Below are 18,672 nucleotides of genomic sequence, written 5' to 3' on the forward strand. Positions count from 1 at the left end.
TACCTGCCTCAACTACCTTCTATGGTAGCTCGTTCCATATACTTACCTGTGGAAAGATTGCCCCTCAGGTTCCTATTAAATCTTTCCCCTCCCACCATAAACCTATACCCCCTGGTTCTTGATTCCTCAACCCTGAAAAAAAGACTCTGGGCATTCACCCTTTCGATTTCCCTTATGGTTTTATACACCTCTATAAGATCACCCCTCATCCTCCTGCACTCCAAGGAGTAAATTCCTGGCCAAGCTGGCCATCCGCAAGTCACGGCGCCAGACGGCGGAGGGCTCTACCCGAGCCAGCTGCCTGCCCCTTTTCCGGGGTTACGTCCGTGGGATTAGAAAGGGCACCCTGTGGGCACCCTGAGGGAGTTCCGGGACCGCTGGGCTCCGCAGGGTGTTGAATGTATCCTCAATAAGGATTGTATCATAATTGTATAATAGTTTATTATGGATATATGTTTGTATTGTATTTATGGTGGTGGCTTCTGGCTTGTTTTATTGTAGTGTAAATATTATTTTTTAATAATTGAATACATTTTTTGAATTAAAAAAAAAAAGGAGTAAATTCCTAGCTGGATCAACCTCTTCCTGTAGCTCAGGCCTTCAAATTCTGGCGACATCCTTGTAAATCTTCCCTGCACGCTTTCCAGCTGAACAAAATCCTTCCTATAGCAGGCTACTCATAAAATCCTGGCTGACTTTTAACGTCACAAGTGAGCAGCTGGCAGTGGCAGCATCTGCTCCTTCCTGACGTTAGAAGAGTTTGAAGGGGAGTTTAGCCTAATACGGGCGGTCCAGTCCAGTGGGTATGCTGGGCTTTAATAAACCTCCATGCCACACACTGGGCTTGGGTATCTTGTGCTGTCTCAGGGAAACGTCTCAGGTTCCACCACAGACCACACACAACCGGTTGGCAAGATCGCACGTTTCAGAGACTTGGAAGGTGCAAGATGGCCCTGCAACGTGGCAACTCTCTCTGCCTGCTGTTCCAGAAGATGATCTAAGGTATGACTGGACTGGATAGCATGCAGAACAAGCATTTCACTGTACAGCCAGCTGGTTAGTTTATTGATACGCGTATGGAAGTGGAGAAATGCTTATTTTGTCCGCGTGCTATTCAGTTGGTTATTAGTATCCAGCATGCTATTAGTGAGCTAGTTAACTTAACTAACTAATCAACCAACTAACTAACAAACTAACCAACTAACTAACTAACTGACTGACCTGACCTCCCACTTTATTGCAGCTGGAAAGCAGCTCAGCCAAGTTAAATAGGTCAGTGCTCATTCCAACCCACTTCACATCACCAGAGTTACGTCTTAAATCTCCGAGTGGCTGATTCTGGTGTTGTTTTGTTTTTCTATATAATTTCCTAATTTCTTAAGTCTCATTGGGCATCTTTTATCCCTGTCCTTCTTATAGAGCATTCGTCCCCGTCTCCATGCTAAACTTATTTCCTCTTTTCCCCCGTATGTCACTTGCCCTCCCAAACTAATTTCACGACATGTATATTCCTCGTTGCCTCTGCTTTCCCAAGAATCATCTTTTCACTTTCCCTGTCTCCCCAGCCCCTGATCCATGTGTTGATCTTCTGCTTTCTGACAGATTCCCCCTCCCTTTCGTTGCTCTGGAAAGCTCGAGCAGATGGTATGTGTTGGAGGAAAGCTAGCAGTTGCATAACACAGCTCCAGCCTCTGTAATCTGGAAACGGACTCAGAATTCGGGAAACTCTGCCAGCGAGGAGTCTGGGGACCAGAGGATAAGAAGCACACTCAAAATATTCTGAACAAGCTGTCCGAACAGAGGAAGAAGCAATGTTTTCTTCACTTTGAATATTCATATCCAGGTAAGCACCAGAACACACGGAGTAACACTGACTTGACAGAAACGTCTCGGACAAACTTCAGAAAAGTTCATTTTGTGTTAGTCCAAGTGCATGGGCAGTCTGTTCAGTGGCTATTCTCCAACATTCGTCTGGTAGCTCTGATCGGAGGTTAATTCTATATACTTACAAATATTTTCCTAAAAAGACAATTAACTACTGGATGATGGTTGTAATTCAAAATATTTAAATGTTGTTTTGCATTAATTGTACTTGACTCTAATATAGGGCAGAAATATTATAATTCTTGCCAAACACAATCAAAAACAAAACAGGAGATTTTGGGTGTGCCCGTAATAATATTTAGGACAGAACAAATGGAACACGTCAGTTCATTAAAATGAATGAATTTTCACATGTACAATTCATTCACAAATGAACTATAAATATTTCACAAGACTAATTGGATGTATTGATCCTTAGTGTGCATGGATTCTTGAATAGCTTGGTTTGTATGTTGACTACATGTACTTCTCAGCATTCCCAAGATGTTCCTAAATCCTGTCCACAACATCACCTATCCATGTTCTCCAGAGATGCTGCCTGACCGCTGAGTTACTCCAGCACTTTGTGTCTTTTCCGACGTAGAAATATTGATAACACCACACTTGGATACAGAGACTGTTTGGGTGTGGATTCACTTTTCAGTTTACTCCAGTTTACTCCAGTGTTGTTCTCCGTTGATAAAGGAATGTATTTGAGTACAAAATGTAACTGTGCTAATGCGCCTATCTTCCTCCTCAGGGAGGGAACGTAGAAACAGTCACAAAGGGAAATGGAGGCAGCGGACTGTAAAGTAGCGATTGCCAAATCTTAACTGCCTGCATGTAATCCCTCCATTCCCTGAATATCCATGTGCCTATCCAAAAGTCACTATCGTATCTGCCTCCACTACCGCCTGGCAGTAAGTTGCAGACACTCCCACCCTCTGTGTAAAAAACTTGCACATCACCCCGCACATCTTTTTTTTAAACAAAATAAATAATAATAATTATTGCAATAATATAGACAATATAAACCAAATATATACAATACGAATATATACAACTTTTTCACACAGAGAGTTGTGAGTATGGAATTCTCTGCCTCAGAGGGCGGTGGAGGCTGGTTCTCTGGATACTTTCAAGAGAGGGTTAGATAGAACGCTTAATGATAGCGGAGTCAAGGGATATGGGGAGAAGGCAAGAATCCACACTGATTGTGGATGGTCAGCCATGATCACATTGAAGGGCAGTGCTGGCTCGAAGGGCCAAATGGCCTACTCCTGCACCTATTGTCTATTGTCTAATCCTTGTCAAGGATGCATTCCACCCCCCACCCCCCCCGCGGTGCCCAACGGTCCTGGAAAGCCCCCAAGAAGCTCGTGGTCAGTGCGTAGTCCCTCTTTAGTACCACCCTGGCATGGACGTAACCCCGGAGTAGGGGTAGGCAGCCGGCTTGGGCAGAGCCCTCTGCTGCCTGGCGCCGTGACTCGTGGATGGCCAGCTTCGCACATCTCTTATACACTTTGTTCTCAACCTTGCCCGACCCCAGTGGCGGTACGTGCCGACACCTCCGTAAAGGGGCAGGTATGTTGATTGGTCAGAAAATTAAAATAGAAATGGGGAGGTATATTGATAGAAAAAGCATATCAATAAATGTAGCTTCATTATTAATCGCTATGCGTACCGACACCTTTTGTTATTGTCACGTGTATCGAGGTACAGCGTAAAGCTATGTTGCGCTTGCTAGCCAATCGAATTAGATAATATTATATATAAGATTCAAGTACAAAAGATAAAGCAAAGGGGAAACACAGAGTGCAGAATCTTAGCATTGTAGCGTGCCAGTTCCATAGTCAAAGTCTAATGTCCGAAATAGTGTGGAGGTGAATCGGACAGTATGCTAACTTATGGAAGGACTATTCAGAAGCCTGATAACAGAGGGAAAGAAGCTGTTCCTGAGTCTGGTGGTGCGCGCTTTCAAGCAGGGGCGGAAAACCCGGGGGCAGAGGGGACACGTCCCTCCATGTTTTAAGAGGTGGGGGACATCCCCCCCCAAGTTATGTAACTCGGATTTTAAAACCCGGTGAAATCTCTGTTTTCCGCGAGACAGTGGGGGTGAGACTGATGATCGAGGGCGCCGATTGGACGAGAGAGACGTTGGTCAGCAGGCAATGGGGGCGGGACATGATGATTCAGCGCAATGATTGGAGGAGGGAGACGTGTCACAGACCTGCCCCTTATCCGCAGCCAGGATCCCTGGGGGGTCCCCGGCGCTGTCCCCGTCCCCTCCCGAGGTGGCCAGAGAGGTCGGCAGCAAAGATCCTCTGCTATAGGATCTTTGGTCGGGAGTCAGACAGGTGCAGTGCCCCCAGGCCCACAGCCAGTGCAGAGAAGCAGCGCTAAACCCAGCTCAACTCTGCCTGTCCCGCCAGGTGAGCCTACAGCCCTTCCTGGACTTGCGGGAAATATGGCCAGCACGGAGAAGCAGCGCTGGTATCCTGTCAGTCCAGACAGGGCTGTAGTTAACCCAGTGAGACAGGCAGAATTGAGCTGCATTTACCGCTGGATTGAGCCTCCGAAGTCTCGCGCGCGCGTGTGTGTGTGTGTGTGAGTGTGCGCATGCGCGTGTGGCCACCAAAATATTGTGTCCCCCAGTCCCCTCCATGTTTTGATAGCGAGTTCCGCTCTTGCTTTCAAGCTTCTGTACCTTCTGCCGGATGGGAGCAGGGAGAAGAAGAAATGACTAGGGTGGGGCAAGTCTTGGATTATGTGAGATCCTTGTATGGGAAGAGCATGCAAAGAGTTGCCATACTGTGGCTCCATTTTAGCTTGGATGCAGAAACATATCTGTGTATGGAAGTACTGATTGAACTGTGTGTGTTCCCTCCTTACACACCTCCACACCTCCACCTCCACACCTCCACACCTCCACACCTCCACACCTCCACACCTTGCACATCAGCTCTGGCAGTCCTGCTGCTTGTCAGACTGACTCAGAGCTGATAGAACACACACCCAGGCTGTGAGTCTGTGCCGAGGATGCCCCTACATCAAGGAGTAAAGTGTGAGATGGCCATCTTAAACCAAGAGCTGTGTTGGCAGCGCTATAATGCGAGCAGTGAGCCTTGCACTGTGTGAGAGCCTCTGCTTCCAAGAACCAATTATAAAGATAACAAACCGTCTTTCCCCAGGGGATTCACGTTGTCCTGGCCAAAGGAAGCTCCTCTCTAATTCACAGACAAATGGACAATTTTCTCAAAACCTCAGGAAAACACTTGGCCATTTCCCACATGCCTGCAGCAACTCCAACGTTCCGTTAAAAACATGTTTTGAAAGGCAGTGAAATCTTTGTCAGATGTTTTAGTGGCAAATTATCTTAATGGCTTGGGTTAAAATCCATTGAAATTAGGTTAATTCACTAATATACAGTATGTTCTGTTAGAAAGAGTAAGCTTGGCCTTGGCAAGGTTGGAACTTATCGATAAGATCATTCCCTCTCTATCAGTTTCTGTCTTTGCCTTAGAACTTTGAGACGTAATTGTCAGCTGTTTATTACTGACAATAAAATAACAAAGTCACTGTGGTTAGCAGTGTTGTTAGCTCAAGGAAATCTTTTGACTTTGCATAGATATAAATAGAAATTCTCTTTCAAGACTCTGCACTTAATGGCAAGGTCATGGGAATTTTCTCTAGCACCAGATCTGTAAACGTGATTCTGTTTAACATGGTGGCTAGATAAATCCAATGGTTTTTTTTGTAATGGTACCTGCCATTAACTCTAAAATAAAAACTAGACTTTCAAATAATTAATCTTTAATACGGTTGAATTTATGCTTTTTACTTATTTGGCTTATTAAATCAGAGGTTGATTGGTCACAAAGTCTGTGGAATTCTCTGCCTCTGAGGGCGGTGGAGGCAGGTTCTCTGGATGCTTTCAAGAGAGAGCTAGATAGGGCTCTTCAAAATCGCAGAGTCGGGGGATATGGGGAGAAGGCAGGAACGGGGTACTGATTGGGGATGATCAGCCATGACCACATTGAATGGCAGTGCTGGCTCGAAGGGCCGTATGGCCTACTCCTGCACCTATTGTCTATTGTCTATTGTCTATTGTAAAGTCAAAACAGAAGATGGGGGTATATTGATGGGAAAAAGTTGGTTGTTGACAAATGTAGCTCAGTTTTTTACCAGAGCACAGTAAGGTGGCAGGGTAGTGTAGTGGGTAGAGCTGTTGCCTCACAACGCTAGAGATGCCGGTTCGATCCTGACCTCGGGTGCTGTCTGTGTGGAGTTTTCATGTTCTCCCTGTGACCGCGTGGGTTTCCTCCGGATGCTCAAGTTTCCTCCTAGATAAGAGGCTGAGGGGTGGCCTTATTGAGGTGTACAAGATCATCACGGATAAAGTGAACGTTCCCAGGGGAGAGGCTTCAAAAACTAGAGGGCATAAAGGTGAGAGGAGTGGGGCAACATTTTTACAGAGGATAGTCCATACCTGGAATTAGTTGCCAGAGAAAACCATACAAGTGGATACAATTATGACATGCAATTCTAAACATTTTGACAGATATATGGAATAAATTATCTATTTATTTTCCATACTGCTATTCTCTTTGTACAATCATACTTCTTTTTTTTAAATACTAGGCGGAACTGCAGTTCAACATGAACCTGGCTTGTACTTTCTTCCTCGTTATTGAACTTCTCCCAGCGTGTACTGGTGGATTTGTGAGCAGACACACGTACCCTAGCCTACCTGTGCATGAACAGGGTGAAAGAGAATCCTTCTCAGACCCCAATTCCTACGCCTTGCCTGGAGTAGGACGGAACCAGCCGGTGGGTGAAGGGGCCCAGACCGCCGCTGGCCGCTGTGTTCAGTGTTGTGACCCCTCTGACCGACCCACACGCCGCAGGTATCGTTACCATTACTACGGCGATGACCCACCACAATTCCGAGCAATTCCTCAGATCAACCTCACTATCCTCAAAGGTAAGGTTAAACGCTACAAGTGGATGGCCTTGACTCGGTGCTCGGAGACTTTTGGCCGAGGAGGTAGAAGATCGGATTTGGAGTGACGCTCTCCTACGGGACGCTGAAACTTCTGGTTGATATTTAGTCTTTCGTGGACCAACCGGGTGTAAAGAGGATCTTTAGAGAGTGGACAAATACAAGGTACAAAGTGCTGGAGTAAATAAGCCGGACAGGCAGCATCTCTGGAGAACAAAGATACGTGACCCTTCGGGTCCGAGACCTTTCTTCAAAAGTATCTGAAGATGGGTCCTGACCCGAAACGTTCATGTATAGTCTTCTATAGTCTATCATCTTGACTGGATAACGCACAAACAAAAACCTTTTCACCGTATCTCGTACACGTGACATCAATTTTTTTTTTTTTTTTTGACATTAATAAACTAAACTCAACTATCCATGTTCTCCAGAGATGCTGCCTGAGCAGCTGAGTTACTCCAGCACTTTGTGCACTTCGTGGGTTTTTTTTTTTTTGTAAACCAGCATCTGCAGTTCCTTATTTTGACATGGGAAAATAATCAAGCATGAAAGGAAAGGAGTTTGGAGAAAGAAATAGGAATTAGCCAGTTAAAGTCATGGAATCACAGAGATGTACAGCACAAAGTCAGGTCCTTTGGCCCACCTTGTCCATGGCAACCTAGTGTACTGGGCTAGACCCGTTTGCCTGTGTTTGTCGCACATACCTCTTTATGTTTATTATTTTATTATTATTGTCAAGTACTGAGGTGCAGTGAAAAGCCTCGTTTTGCAAGCTATTCAATCAAATCAGATAATACTAGACTGTACATGAATGCAAACAAGCCACACTCAAGTAGAATCGATGGGAAAAATACAGAGGTCAGACTATTGTTCTCTAAACCCTTCCTATCTATATATCTGTCCAAATGTCTTTTAAAACTGGTAATTGTATCTCCTTCAATTGCTTCCTCTGGCAGCTCATTTCAGATACGTACTACCCTCAGAGTGAAAAGGCTGACCCCCGAGGCCCTCTTTAATAGTAAACCACTGGGACAATGTGCTTTGAAAAGTTAGAAATGAACGCACTTCACTTTCCTCCCCAACATGTTCTTTTTTGTGCTGTTTCTCCCCGCACATGACCCATTCTGAAGCTTCTGATGCCAATAAAAATACAAGCGGAAAGCTAGCTTCCAGATTTAGAAATATGAGTCTTTGCTGCGCGATCAATAATGTATGTCAGGAAGAAAACAAGAAGGATAAAGTACTTGGACTGCCTCTCCAGAGAGGCATAGTTGCCCATTTCTTCATCCAATCCAGAAAACAAAACAGCAGGGAACCAACAGCAACAAAGAGGGTACAAGCCCTCTCCACTCTTGGCGATTGCATGCAGTCTACTGCCCAGGAACTTGTTATTCAGCCCAAACACTCAGTGCCAATGATTATCCTTCATTCAAGTCAGCTCTGACTCTGGGTAGCTTTCTCTGTTCAATATTCGCCTCCCCAGATACGGAGATCGCCAGCCAGTACTACCTTCACAAACAGCACTGTCTCAGAGCCATAGAATCATAGAGTGATGCAGTGTGGAAACAGGCCCTTTGGCCCAACTTGCCCACACTGGCCAACAATGTCCAAGCTACACTAGTCCCACTTGCCTGCGCCTGGTCCATATCCCTCCAAACCTGTCCTATCCATGTACCTGTCTAACTGTTTCTTAGACGATGGGATAGTCCCAGTCTCAACTACCTCCTCTGGCAGCTTGTTCCATACACCCATCACCCTTTGTGTGAAAAACATACCCCTTGGATTCCTATTAAATCTTTTCCCCTTCAACTTGAACCTATGTCCTCTGGCCCTTGATTCCCCTACTCTGGGCAAGAGATTGTGTGCATCCACCCCAGTCTATTCCTCTCATGATTTTGTACTCTGCTCCAATGTTTATGTTAGGGAGGCTGATGGAAAGGATCGCAACATTCTCTCTTGAAATGATTTTCCAATGAGATCGATGTGGTAATTTATTGCATTCATATCTCCACGTACTTCTTGCATTTGAGAAGTTTTATTATTCTTGAAGATTAAGATCATGGCACAATCATGCTTACACAGCCTAGTAATTTCTATGTCTATTTTGGTCGGCTTCTGTTCACAAGCAATGCTGGTAGATGACTAACTATTTGCCAGTTTTTAGAGTTAGAGTCATGCAGCAGGAAAACAGGCCCTTCAGCCCATCTCGTCCATGCCACGCCCTGTGTAGTCCCACCTGCCCACGTTTGGCTCATATCTCTCCAAATCTTTCCTATCCAAGTACCTGTCCAAATGTATTTTAAATGCTGTTATCATACCTGTGTTAACTACCCTCTCTGGCAGCTCATTGATATACCCACCACCCTCAATGTGAAAAAGTTACCTCTGAGGTTCCAACTAAATATTTCTCCTCTCACCTTAAACCTGTGCTCCCTAGTTCTTGAATCCCACCCTTGGATAAAGACTGTGCATTCCCTTCATGATTTTTTACCTTTATCTTTTTTCCGTAAGATCACCCATCAGGCTCCATGCTCCAAGGAATAAATTAGTCCTCGCCTGCCCTACCTCTCCATGCAGCTCGGGCCCTCAAGACCTGGCAACATCTTCGTAAATCGTCTCTGCACTCTTTCAAGCCTAATGAATTACTTCTTACAGCAGACTGACCTAAACTGAACACAAAACTCCAAGTATGGCCTCACCAATGCCTTGCGCAACTTCAACATTATGTCCCAACTTCTATAAACAATTCCCTGACTGATGAAGGCCAAAAGCCTTCTTCACCGCCCTGTCTACCTGCGACACCACTGTTAGCCAACGGTTATATGTCTCAGATAGACACAAGATGCCAGAGTAACTCACCGGGTCAGGCAGCATCTGTGGAGAATAATAAGTGATGTTTCGGGTTGGAACCCTTCCTCAGACTTTAAAGGGCATGTGAGTTGTCTTGGGCATAGGTGGGAAGGGATTGGGAAAAGGAGCATGGGATGGAATCGAGTTATATGGAAACGGGGCAGGGGCAGGGGCAGGCTGAAACAATGTGTCTGCCAGGGCAGTTCTACTTCTGGGTTTTGGGAAGAAGGTAAAAGCAGGTGATGGAAGGCTGCAGAATGAGGAGGTTGGAGGCTCTGAGGGCAAACAGCCAGAAGTGATAAAAGCAAGGATGGTCTGCGAGGTAATGGCCTGATGCTAATCTGTGGGGTCATGGTCCAGGGGTAAGTAGGAGGAGGCGTCTGAGAGCTGGCGCCTGGTCTCAGTACGATATATTTGTCAATTGTCCCAGTTCTGATGAAAGTTTGACTTGAAATTTAGACTCTGCTTCCATTCAGGTTTTCCAGTATTTCCAGGTTTTATCTTTGACCAAACTTCATGCCTCGTGGCTCTGTGTCAAATTCCTTCCCTTTTTTACTTTGACAATCCTCCCGCTAAGTGCCTTGGAATATTTCATTGCATATGTGAAACCCCGGTTGTTGTTGTGGTTCTACTGCAACAGCTAAGCTGGAAAGAATGCAGAGACGATATATGAGGATGTTGCCAGGACTCGAGGGCTTGAGCTACGGGGAGAGGTTGAGCAGGCTAGGACTTTATTGCTTGGAGCGCAGGAGGCTGAGGGGTGATCTTATAGAGGTGTATAAAATCATGAGGTGGAATAGAGCGGGTGAATGCACAGAGTCTTTTTCGGAGGATAGGGGAAGCAAGAACCAGAGGACATAGGTTTAAGGTGAGGGGGGGAGAGTTAATAGGGACCTGAGGGGCAACGTTTTTCACACATTACTTTTTTTCGCGCTAAAGGGTATAGTTTAGAGTTGAGGTTAGAACTGATCTTGACTGGCATTGTCTTCAACTGCAAAGCATGAACTTGGTTAAACATAAAGTTGATTATGTTACAGGCAAAGTTAAAGCAGTTGCAATATTAATGAAGCAATTTAGGAACAGACATTGCAAAGCGAGTATGAGTGAGGAGCAAGGCCACCAACAAACACAAGCAGCATAGGTGGCAACAGGCCAGCCGAGAGCGGTCTGGCTGGCAACTAAAAATGTCATTTTTATAAATAGCGTTGCACAATAATTCCATTCCAGTGGTCCGTGTGGCTGCTTCATGGGAAAATAAGATGTAGCAAATGCAAACTCTCCCAGACAAATTCATCAAATAACCAATGTAGCCTGATTTTAAACCAAATTGAATACAGGGAATTGAAGAAGGTTCCCGACCCGAACAATCGTCTGTGCATTTCCCTCCTCAGACCCTGTCTGACCAACTGACTTTAAAGGTTTCAAAGGTTTCAAAGGTCTTTTATTGTCACATGTGCCAGTTAAGGTACAGAGATATGCAAATTATCTCTTCTTCTTCTTTCGTGTGGCATGCACAGCCTAAAGTTGTTGGACAACTTGTTCTAGTTGATCTTCCGTTTGTGCACGTCGAGTTGATTGCATTAGTCGAAACAGGGCGGACCACGTGAATGTTGCAATCTTCCACCCCATGCGAATTACCATATAGCCATACTAAAAAAGCACCAAGACACACAGCTGCATAAAAGTTAACATAAACATCCACCACAGCGGATTCCCCACATTCCTCACTGTGATGGAAGGCAATAAAGTCCAATCTTCTTCCCTCATTTTTCTCTCGCGGTCAGGGTAGTCGAACCATTGGTCGGGGCGGTTGAAGCTCCCGCGTCGGGACGATCGAACCACCCTCGTTGGTGCGGTCAAAGTTCCTGCGGCTTGGAGTTCCCAAAGTCGTTCACTAACCAGAGACAGCGAACTTCACGATGTTAAAGTCCGCAGGCTCCCGCGGTGGAGTTCCCGAAGTCGGTTTCCAGCAAAGGTCGGCAACTCCTCGATGTTAGGCCGCAGCACGGACGGAGATACGATACGGGAAAAAAATCGCATCTCCGTCGAGGTAACAGATTAGAAAATGTTTCCCGCAACCCCCTCCCCCACCCTCCACATAAAACAAGCTAAAGAACACTAAAACCATACATTTAACACACACTAAAATAAACAACAAAGAAGGAAGGGACAAAGACTATTGGCGGGGCAGCCATTGCTGGCGATACCCGGGGGTTCCTCCAGCAGTCTGTATTTTGCTCAAGTTTCCATCATCTGCAGTTTCTTGTGTTATTAATATAGCCTGGTCACTTAGCTAGAAACATTGAACAAGGTAGGGCAGGCTATTGGGCTCTTTTGGACTGCTCCACCACTCAATGTAGTCATAGAGTCATACAGCACGGAAACAGGCCCTTCAGCCTATCTCATCCATGCTGACCCAAAATGCCCCATCTATGGAGTTTGTATATACTCCCTGTGACCACGTGGGTTTTCTCCGGGTGCTCCGGCTCCCTCCAACATCCTAAAGATGTACAGGTTTGTAGGTTAATTGGCTTCTGTAAATTGCCCCTAGTGTGTAGGATGCCAAACTGGGATGGTAAATGTGTACGGTTCGTTGGCCGGCACAGACTCGATGGGCTGAAGGGACTGTTTCTATGCTGAATCTCTAAACTAAACGAACATATTGAAAACATCCCTGTCAGCATGTAGTCTGTTCAAATGTTATAGTTTCCAGGAGATTTTTACAGGGTGCACTCCACTGTACACATTTGCAGTGCAGGTTGCCTGGGTAAGTCCATCACTCTCTCTTAGTTCCCAGCCGCCCCTCTTTCAGCAGTAGAGGCGGCTTCAATTGATTTCACTCTTGTGCTGGGCGCTGCTGGAGGTTTAGGCTCAGGTTTAGGTTTTTATTGCCACATTTACCGAGGTACAGGGATACGCTTTGTTTAATATGCTCTCCGATCTGATGAAATAATATTATACATTATTACAATCATCTCAAACTCAAGGACAATAGGTAGAGTGAAGGGGATGATACAGAGTGCAGAATAGAATTCTCAACATTGTAGCGCATCAGGTCCAGAAATAAAGTGCAATGGGATAGAAGTGAATTGGACATTACTCTAGCTCATGGAAGGACCGTCCCGAGGTCTGATAACAGGGGAAGAAGCTGCTCCTGGACATATTGTCAGGACAGAGAGAAAGAAAATCGAGGGGGGAAAGACACAGGGAGCGAGGCATAGGGTGAGGCACAGGAGACTGCAGATGCTGGTCTTCTACAAAGATCAAAGTGCAGGAAACTCAGCAGGTCAGGACATGGCCGGTTGACATTTCAGGTTGGGACCCATCAGAGACTGCAGATGCTGGAGTCTGGAGTTCCAAACAAGGTGCTGGAGGAACTTAGTGGTTGAGCAGCATCCATGGAGGGAAATGGATAGTTGATGCTTCAGATTGGGACTCTAGGTCGAGGATCCCAACCTGAAACATTGACGGTTCATTTCCCTCCACAGATGCTGATCAACCCAATGTGTTCCTCCATCCATGAGTCAGGATGAGACAGATGGAGACATCTTTGGGGAAATGAAAAAGGGAAGAGCTGGGAGGTAAGTAATAACTAAGAATAGAGGGATAAGTACAATGAAGCAGGAGAGGGCACAGAGGGAGGAGAGTGATATATCTGAACTAACGTCAGGAGGGAGATGGGGGAAAGGTGTGAGGGGATGGCAGATCTTGGAGTTAAGGTGGACAATAGGAGCACAAGATGAGCACAAATCCCCGAGAGCCAACAAAAGGCCTGAAACCTGATCTCTTCTTATCTCTCCACAGATGCTGCCTGACCCACTGTGTGTTTCCAGCATTTTCTGTTTTTATTTCAGATTTCCAGCATCTGCAATATTTGGATTTTCACAGAGGCACAATATTGAATGAGTATAGAGGCAGAAAATATTGAGGCAGGAACAGACATTGAGAATAAGCCTACGGAGGTTTCTTGCCTGCAAAGGATATTTGGATCCACTAGCTAAAATGAAGGTGGATTAAGGTTGTTTATGGCTGAGTATGATTTGAATGTTAACCTTTGTATCAATATGGGAGTGTTGTACCGTCTGATGTGCGATCAAGTCCCCAATCTCTCAGATCGGCATAAAAGATTGCATGGTACACTTCTGAAGAGTTGTCTTGGGGCCAATAATAGTACATTGAGCAACACTACTAAAGCTAAATTTCTGCTTATTATCACTGTAGGAGCAGCATTCACTGCAGTGCTCTTTATATTGATGCCGTGGCTACAAACATACGTTATTGCTGTAAAGTGCTTTGGTACATCCGGAAATCTATAATAGGAACCTGAGAAGTGACCTTCTCCCGCAGAGGGTGGTGGGGATACAGAACGAGCTGCCGGAGAAGCTCGGCGAGACAGGCACTATTGCAATATTCAAAATAAATTTGGACCGATACATGGATAGGAAAGGTTTAGAAGCAGCAAAGAACTGCAACTGCTGGTTAATACTCAATGAATCTGAGGAAGGATCTTGACACTAAAAGTCTCCTATTCACCTTCTCCAGACTTGCTGCCTGATCCGCTGAGTTACTCCAGCACTTTCTGTCCATCAGATTATAGAATATGGTCCAGACATGGGAAATGGAACTAGATTGGACGGGGCATCATTAACAGCATGGACACGTTGGGCTGAAGGGCCCCTTTCTGTGCTGGATGACTGTGTGAATTGTGAATGGTGTTTGAAGAATCTTTCTTTCTTACTCTCTCTACCTGAGGGTGCGAACGTCCCCCCAGGGAAGTGGCGATGAATCATGGGTCTGCTGCTGATTGAAACTTAAATGAGTACATTTGGATCACGATAAATAATGTGTGGAGGGGAAGGGAAGGGACACTGGGTCGGCTTCAGGGAAGATAAAAAAATCATTTATAAATTATCACTGGAGAAGAAGTATCGATTCAAAAACACAGGGATGTTTGTTAAAGGTAAGTTAAGCAAGCTGAGGAGTTAGAGCCACCGAGTGGTACAGCATGGGGACAAGCCCTTCAGCCCATCTTGTTCATGCCAGCCAAGTTGGTATTCTGGGCTAGTCCCACCTGCCTGTGTGTGGGACATGTCCCTTGTAATCCTTCCTATCCATGTGCCTGTGCATGTGTCTTTTGAATGTTGTAATAGTACCTGCCTCAACTACCTCCTCTGACAGCTCGTTCCATACACCCACCACCCTCTGTGTGTAAAGGTTGCTCCTCTGATTGTTATTCAATCTTTCCCCTCTCACACGTAAATGTGTGCCCTTTTATTTCTTCATTCCCCTCCCCTGGGAAAATATTCACCCTGCCTATTCCCCTCGTGATTTTGAATATAGGAAATACAATTGAGATGGAGCAAGTCATTCTGGGCACTCTGGCTAATGGGTTAGGACAGCTGTGAGCTGCGATATCGGTGATAGAGGCATAGAGCTGCACAGCATGGACACAGGCCCTTCAGCCCATCTTGTCTATGCCAACTTGGTTAGCATACTGGGCTAGATCCATTTGCCTACAGTTGTTCTCTAAACCCTTCCTATGCATATCTCTGTTCAAATATATTTTAAAAGTTATAAAAAGGCCTTAAAGTTCTGAAATGACAGTGAGATAAACTAGCGTAAAATTTGGTATTTCTCACAAATAAAATTGGAGAGTGCAACGTCAGATAATGTGCCACAGTGATAATTGTTGTAGAACAATGACTAATGCCAAGTAGAACCACACAGACTACATACACCTCACTCCCTGCTTAGTTTACTTTTGAGATACAGGCATGGATACAGGCCCTTCAGCCCACCGAGTCCATGCTGACCATTGATCGCTTGTCCACATTAGTTCTACGTTATTCCACTTTCGCATCCACTCCCTACACACTCGTGGCAATTTACAGAGGGCCAATTAACCTACACACCCGCACGTCTTTGGAGTGTGGAAGGAAACCAGAGAACCCTGAGCAAACACACCGATTCATAGGGAGAACATGCAAACTCCACACAGACAGCACCCGAGGTCAGGATAGAACCCGGGTCCCTGGCTCTGCGAGGCACTAGATAACTAGTTATTAACGTGTTGTTTCATTCTCTTACAGGTGAGAAGGGTGAAAAAGGGCCTCAAGGTTCTTACGGCGACCATGGCAAGGTTGGCACTTCTGGGCTACCGGGACCAGCGGGGCTAAAAGGTGCCAAGGGAAGTCCAGGGAAGTTTGGGGATCCCTGCAAGTTGTACTATGCTGCCTTCTCAGTGGGCCGGAAGAAGGAGCTGCACAGTAATGACTACTATCAGGTGCTGGTGTTTGACACCGTGTATGTCAACCTGTACGACCAGTTTAATATGTTCTCCGGCAAGTTCTACTGCACCATCCCAGGCGTTTATCACTTCAGCCTGAACGTACACACTTGGAATCAGAAGGAAACCTACATGCACATCATGAAGAATGAGGAGGAGGTAGTTGTCCTGTATACCCAGCCCAGTGATCGCAGTATCATGCAGAGTCAGAGCATCATGCTGGACCTGCAGCAGAATGATGAGGTCTGGGTTCGCTTGTTCAAAGGTGAACGAGAGAATGCCATATTCAGCGATGGCCTTGATACCTACATCACCTTCAACGGCTTCCTGATAAAACCAAATAGTGAGAAATAACCAGTGCTTTTATTGTGACAGTCGGCTCCCGGTACCTCGATAAAATAAAAGCTAGATCGGTGTCTAGCAGCCATAAGCGTTGCATCAAATGTTATATGAGTGTCGGCACACATCTGTAGACAAAACAGTGCTGGTGATATAGAAACATAGAAACATAGAAAAATTGGTGCAGGAGTAGGTTATTCGGCCCTTCGAGCCTGCACCGCCATTCAATATGATCATGGCTGATTATCCAACTCAGTATCCTGTACCTGCCTTCTCTCCATACCCCCTGATCCCTTTAGCCACAAGGGCCACATCTAATAGGCCTTTTTCACGGGGTGACTTGACGCAAGATGTAGCCAGAGTGAAGTGGTCGTGGTCTAGCACGATATCACACAATATAACGGGGGGGTAGACAAAGAGTTCCCACGGTACTCGGAAATTCTGTTATTTGTGCGAGTGACTTGTCCGTCTCCCGAGCTTTCCCGTTAAATCTTGAATGACATTGTAAACTGTCAAGTGTAATTAAATCATCACGTGGCACAAATGATGTCACTTTTTTTTTTCACACACTATAAATATCCTCCCTTGGTTGAAATGGTATATACACACACAAAGCAGAGTTTTACTGTGTATGTGGGAGACACAGATGGTCTGAGCACAGTTACTCGGTCTTTACTGTGTGTGGGAGAGGGGGAGAAATAGACGTACACTCACAGAGGCAGAGCCTCTCAGCCTGTGTGAGAGGAAGGGAGGGAGAGAGAGAGGCACACACAAGGTGGATGTGAAATCTCACCTGCCTGTTTCAGTGACAGACACCCGCCGCCAGTAAATGAAGACACCCACATCTGTCTCCCCCTCCTCTCCCTCGACTCCCCCACCTTTCCCTCCCAACTCCAGTCCCGTCCCGACCCCCTGGGAAACTGAAGGGAGCAACAATTAACTGCTGCCTTCCCGCTGAGTTAAAGAGTTCCCACGGTAGTAAGACGATGTTAGTTGCGCCCAAGTTTAAATTTCCAACGTGTGTTTCAGAGTAAATCAAAAACTGTCTGAATCAGCAAGTTAGACACAAAATGCTGGAGTAACTCAGCGGGCCAAGCAGCATCTGGAGAAAATGAATAGATTCCATTTTTGGTCGGGACCCTTCTTTAGGATGATTGTAGGGGGGAACTGGAAGCAAGAAAAGACCGGGACAAATCAGGGCCAACAACAGATGACCTCAGCAGGGTATTTTGAAGAGGAGTCCCAACCCGAAATGTCGCCTAACCCTTTCCTCCAGAGATGCTGCCTGACCCACTGAGTCACTCCAGCACTTTATGTCTATATTTGGTTCCCTGATATGCCAATTGTTGGCTAGGGATAGTGTGATCCCAAGAGGGAACCAGCATTGCAAACCTTGGACTGGTTAACCGACAATTACTGCATGGGGGAGGGGGGGGGGGGGGGGGGGTGGGGGGGGGGGGGTGGGGGAGGGGAGAGAGAGAGTGTAAGTTACCTAAAATTAAATAATTCAATGTTCATAGTGAACACGGACACAAAATGTTGGTGTAACTCAGCAGGTAAGTCAGATCTGGGAAGAAATCATAAAAAGCTGGAGTAAGTCAGCGTGTCAGGCAGCATTTCTGGAGAAAAAGAATAGGTGGCGATTCGAATCGGAACCCTTCTTCAGACATCCTAATCGGAATTGAGTCTGAAGATGTTTCTCGTCCCGAAACATCACCTATTTTTCTCCAGAGATGCTGCTTGACTCACTGAGTTACTCCAGCTTTTTGTGTCTGTCTTCGTTTTAAACCAGCATGTGCAGTTCACTCCTTTACACAGGTCTCTGGAGAACATTGATTGGTAGCGTTCCGGACCCTGCTTTGGAAAGGCATCGATCGCTGGTCGGCGAGGACTCCAAGCTGTATCTCTCAAAGAAGTACATGTGAAAAATTTCTCACGGACCATAAAAAGTCCCTTTTAAAGATTATAGTTATTTTCTTGAATCTCATCAACATAACTCATGAATAAGTTGATGTCCATATGCGGATGCAAATCTTTATTTTTTAAATTCAATCCCACAGAAGACAATTTTTACTCACCTTCTGTCCCCTCTTCTGTCCAGCTTCCGGGTTCACCGTTCGCAGGAGTTCCCACGGTAAACGCAAGAGTCAGTACGGATATCGCACTGGCCACTACGTGCATATAATGTTGCAATGTTCAACCACAAGTGTACAAGTCACTCTTGGAGAAATTCAAGCTTGTTTGAATTTTCTCCCGAGTCACCAAGTTACACGAGTACCAGCCGTTAGCGCCACGGTGGTCCACGAATGCCGTACGGTTATCGCAAGAGGTT

At 45.8% G+C, this 18,672-nt stretch overlaps 1 protein-coding gene across 1 annotated transcript; it reads left to right on the forward strand.

The window, feature by feature from the left end:
• Positions 1-1,575: 1,575 nt before the first annotated feature.
• c1qtnf1 (C1q and TNF related 1) lies at positions 1,576-17,143 on the forward strand. The gene is made up of 3 exons (XM_055654189.1): positions 1,576-1,843; positions 6,505-6,847; positions 15,805-17,143. The coding sequence occupies exons 2-3, from the start codon at positions 6,523-6,525 to the stop codon at positions 16,353-16,355; spliced, it is 876 nt and encodes a 291-aa protein (XP_055510164.1). The 5' UTR covers positions 1,576-1,843; positions 6,505-6,522; the 3' UTR covers positions 16,356-17,143.
• The last annotated feature ends 1,529 nt before the right edge of the window (positions 17,144-18,672 follow it).

The sequence above is a fragment of the Leucoraja erinacea genome, chromosome 23 (assembly GCF_028641065.1).
Source record: "Leucoraja erinacea ecotype New England chromosome 23, Leri_hhj_1, whole genome shotgun sequence".
NCBI classification, from domain to species: domain Eukaryota; kingdom Metazoa; phylum Chordata; class Chondrichthyes; order Rajiformes; family Rajidae; genus Leucoraja; species Leucoraja erinaceus.

Excerpts from the sequence above, each read along its gene's own strand:
- c1qtnf1 (XM_055654189.1), top strand. The coding sequence starts at position 6,523 with ATGAACCTGGCTTGTACTTTCTTCCTCGTTATTGAACTTCTCCCAGCG. Across the intron at positions 6,848-15,804 it reads CAACCTCACTATCCTCAAAG|GTGAGAAGGGTGAAAAAGGG; the intron begins GTAAGGTTAAAC and ends ATTCTCTTACAG.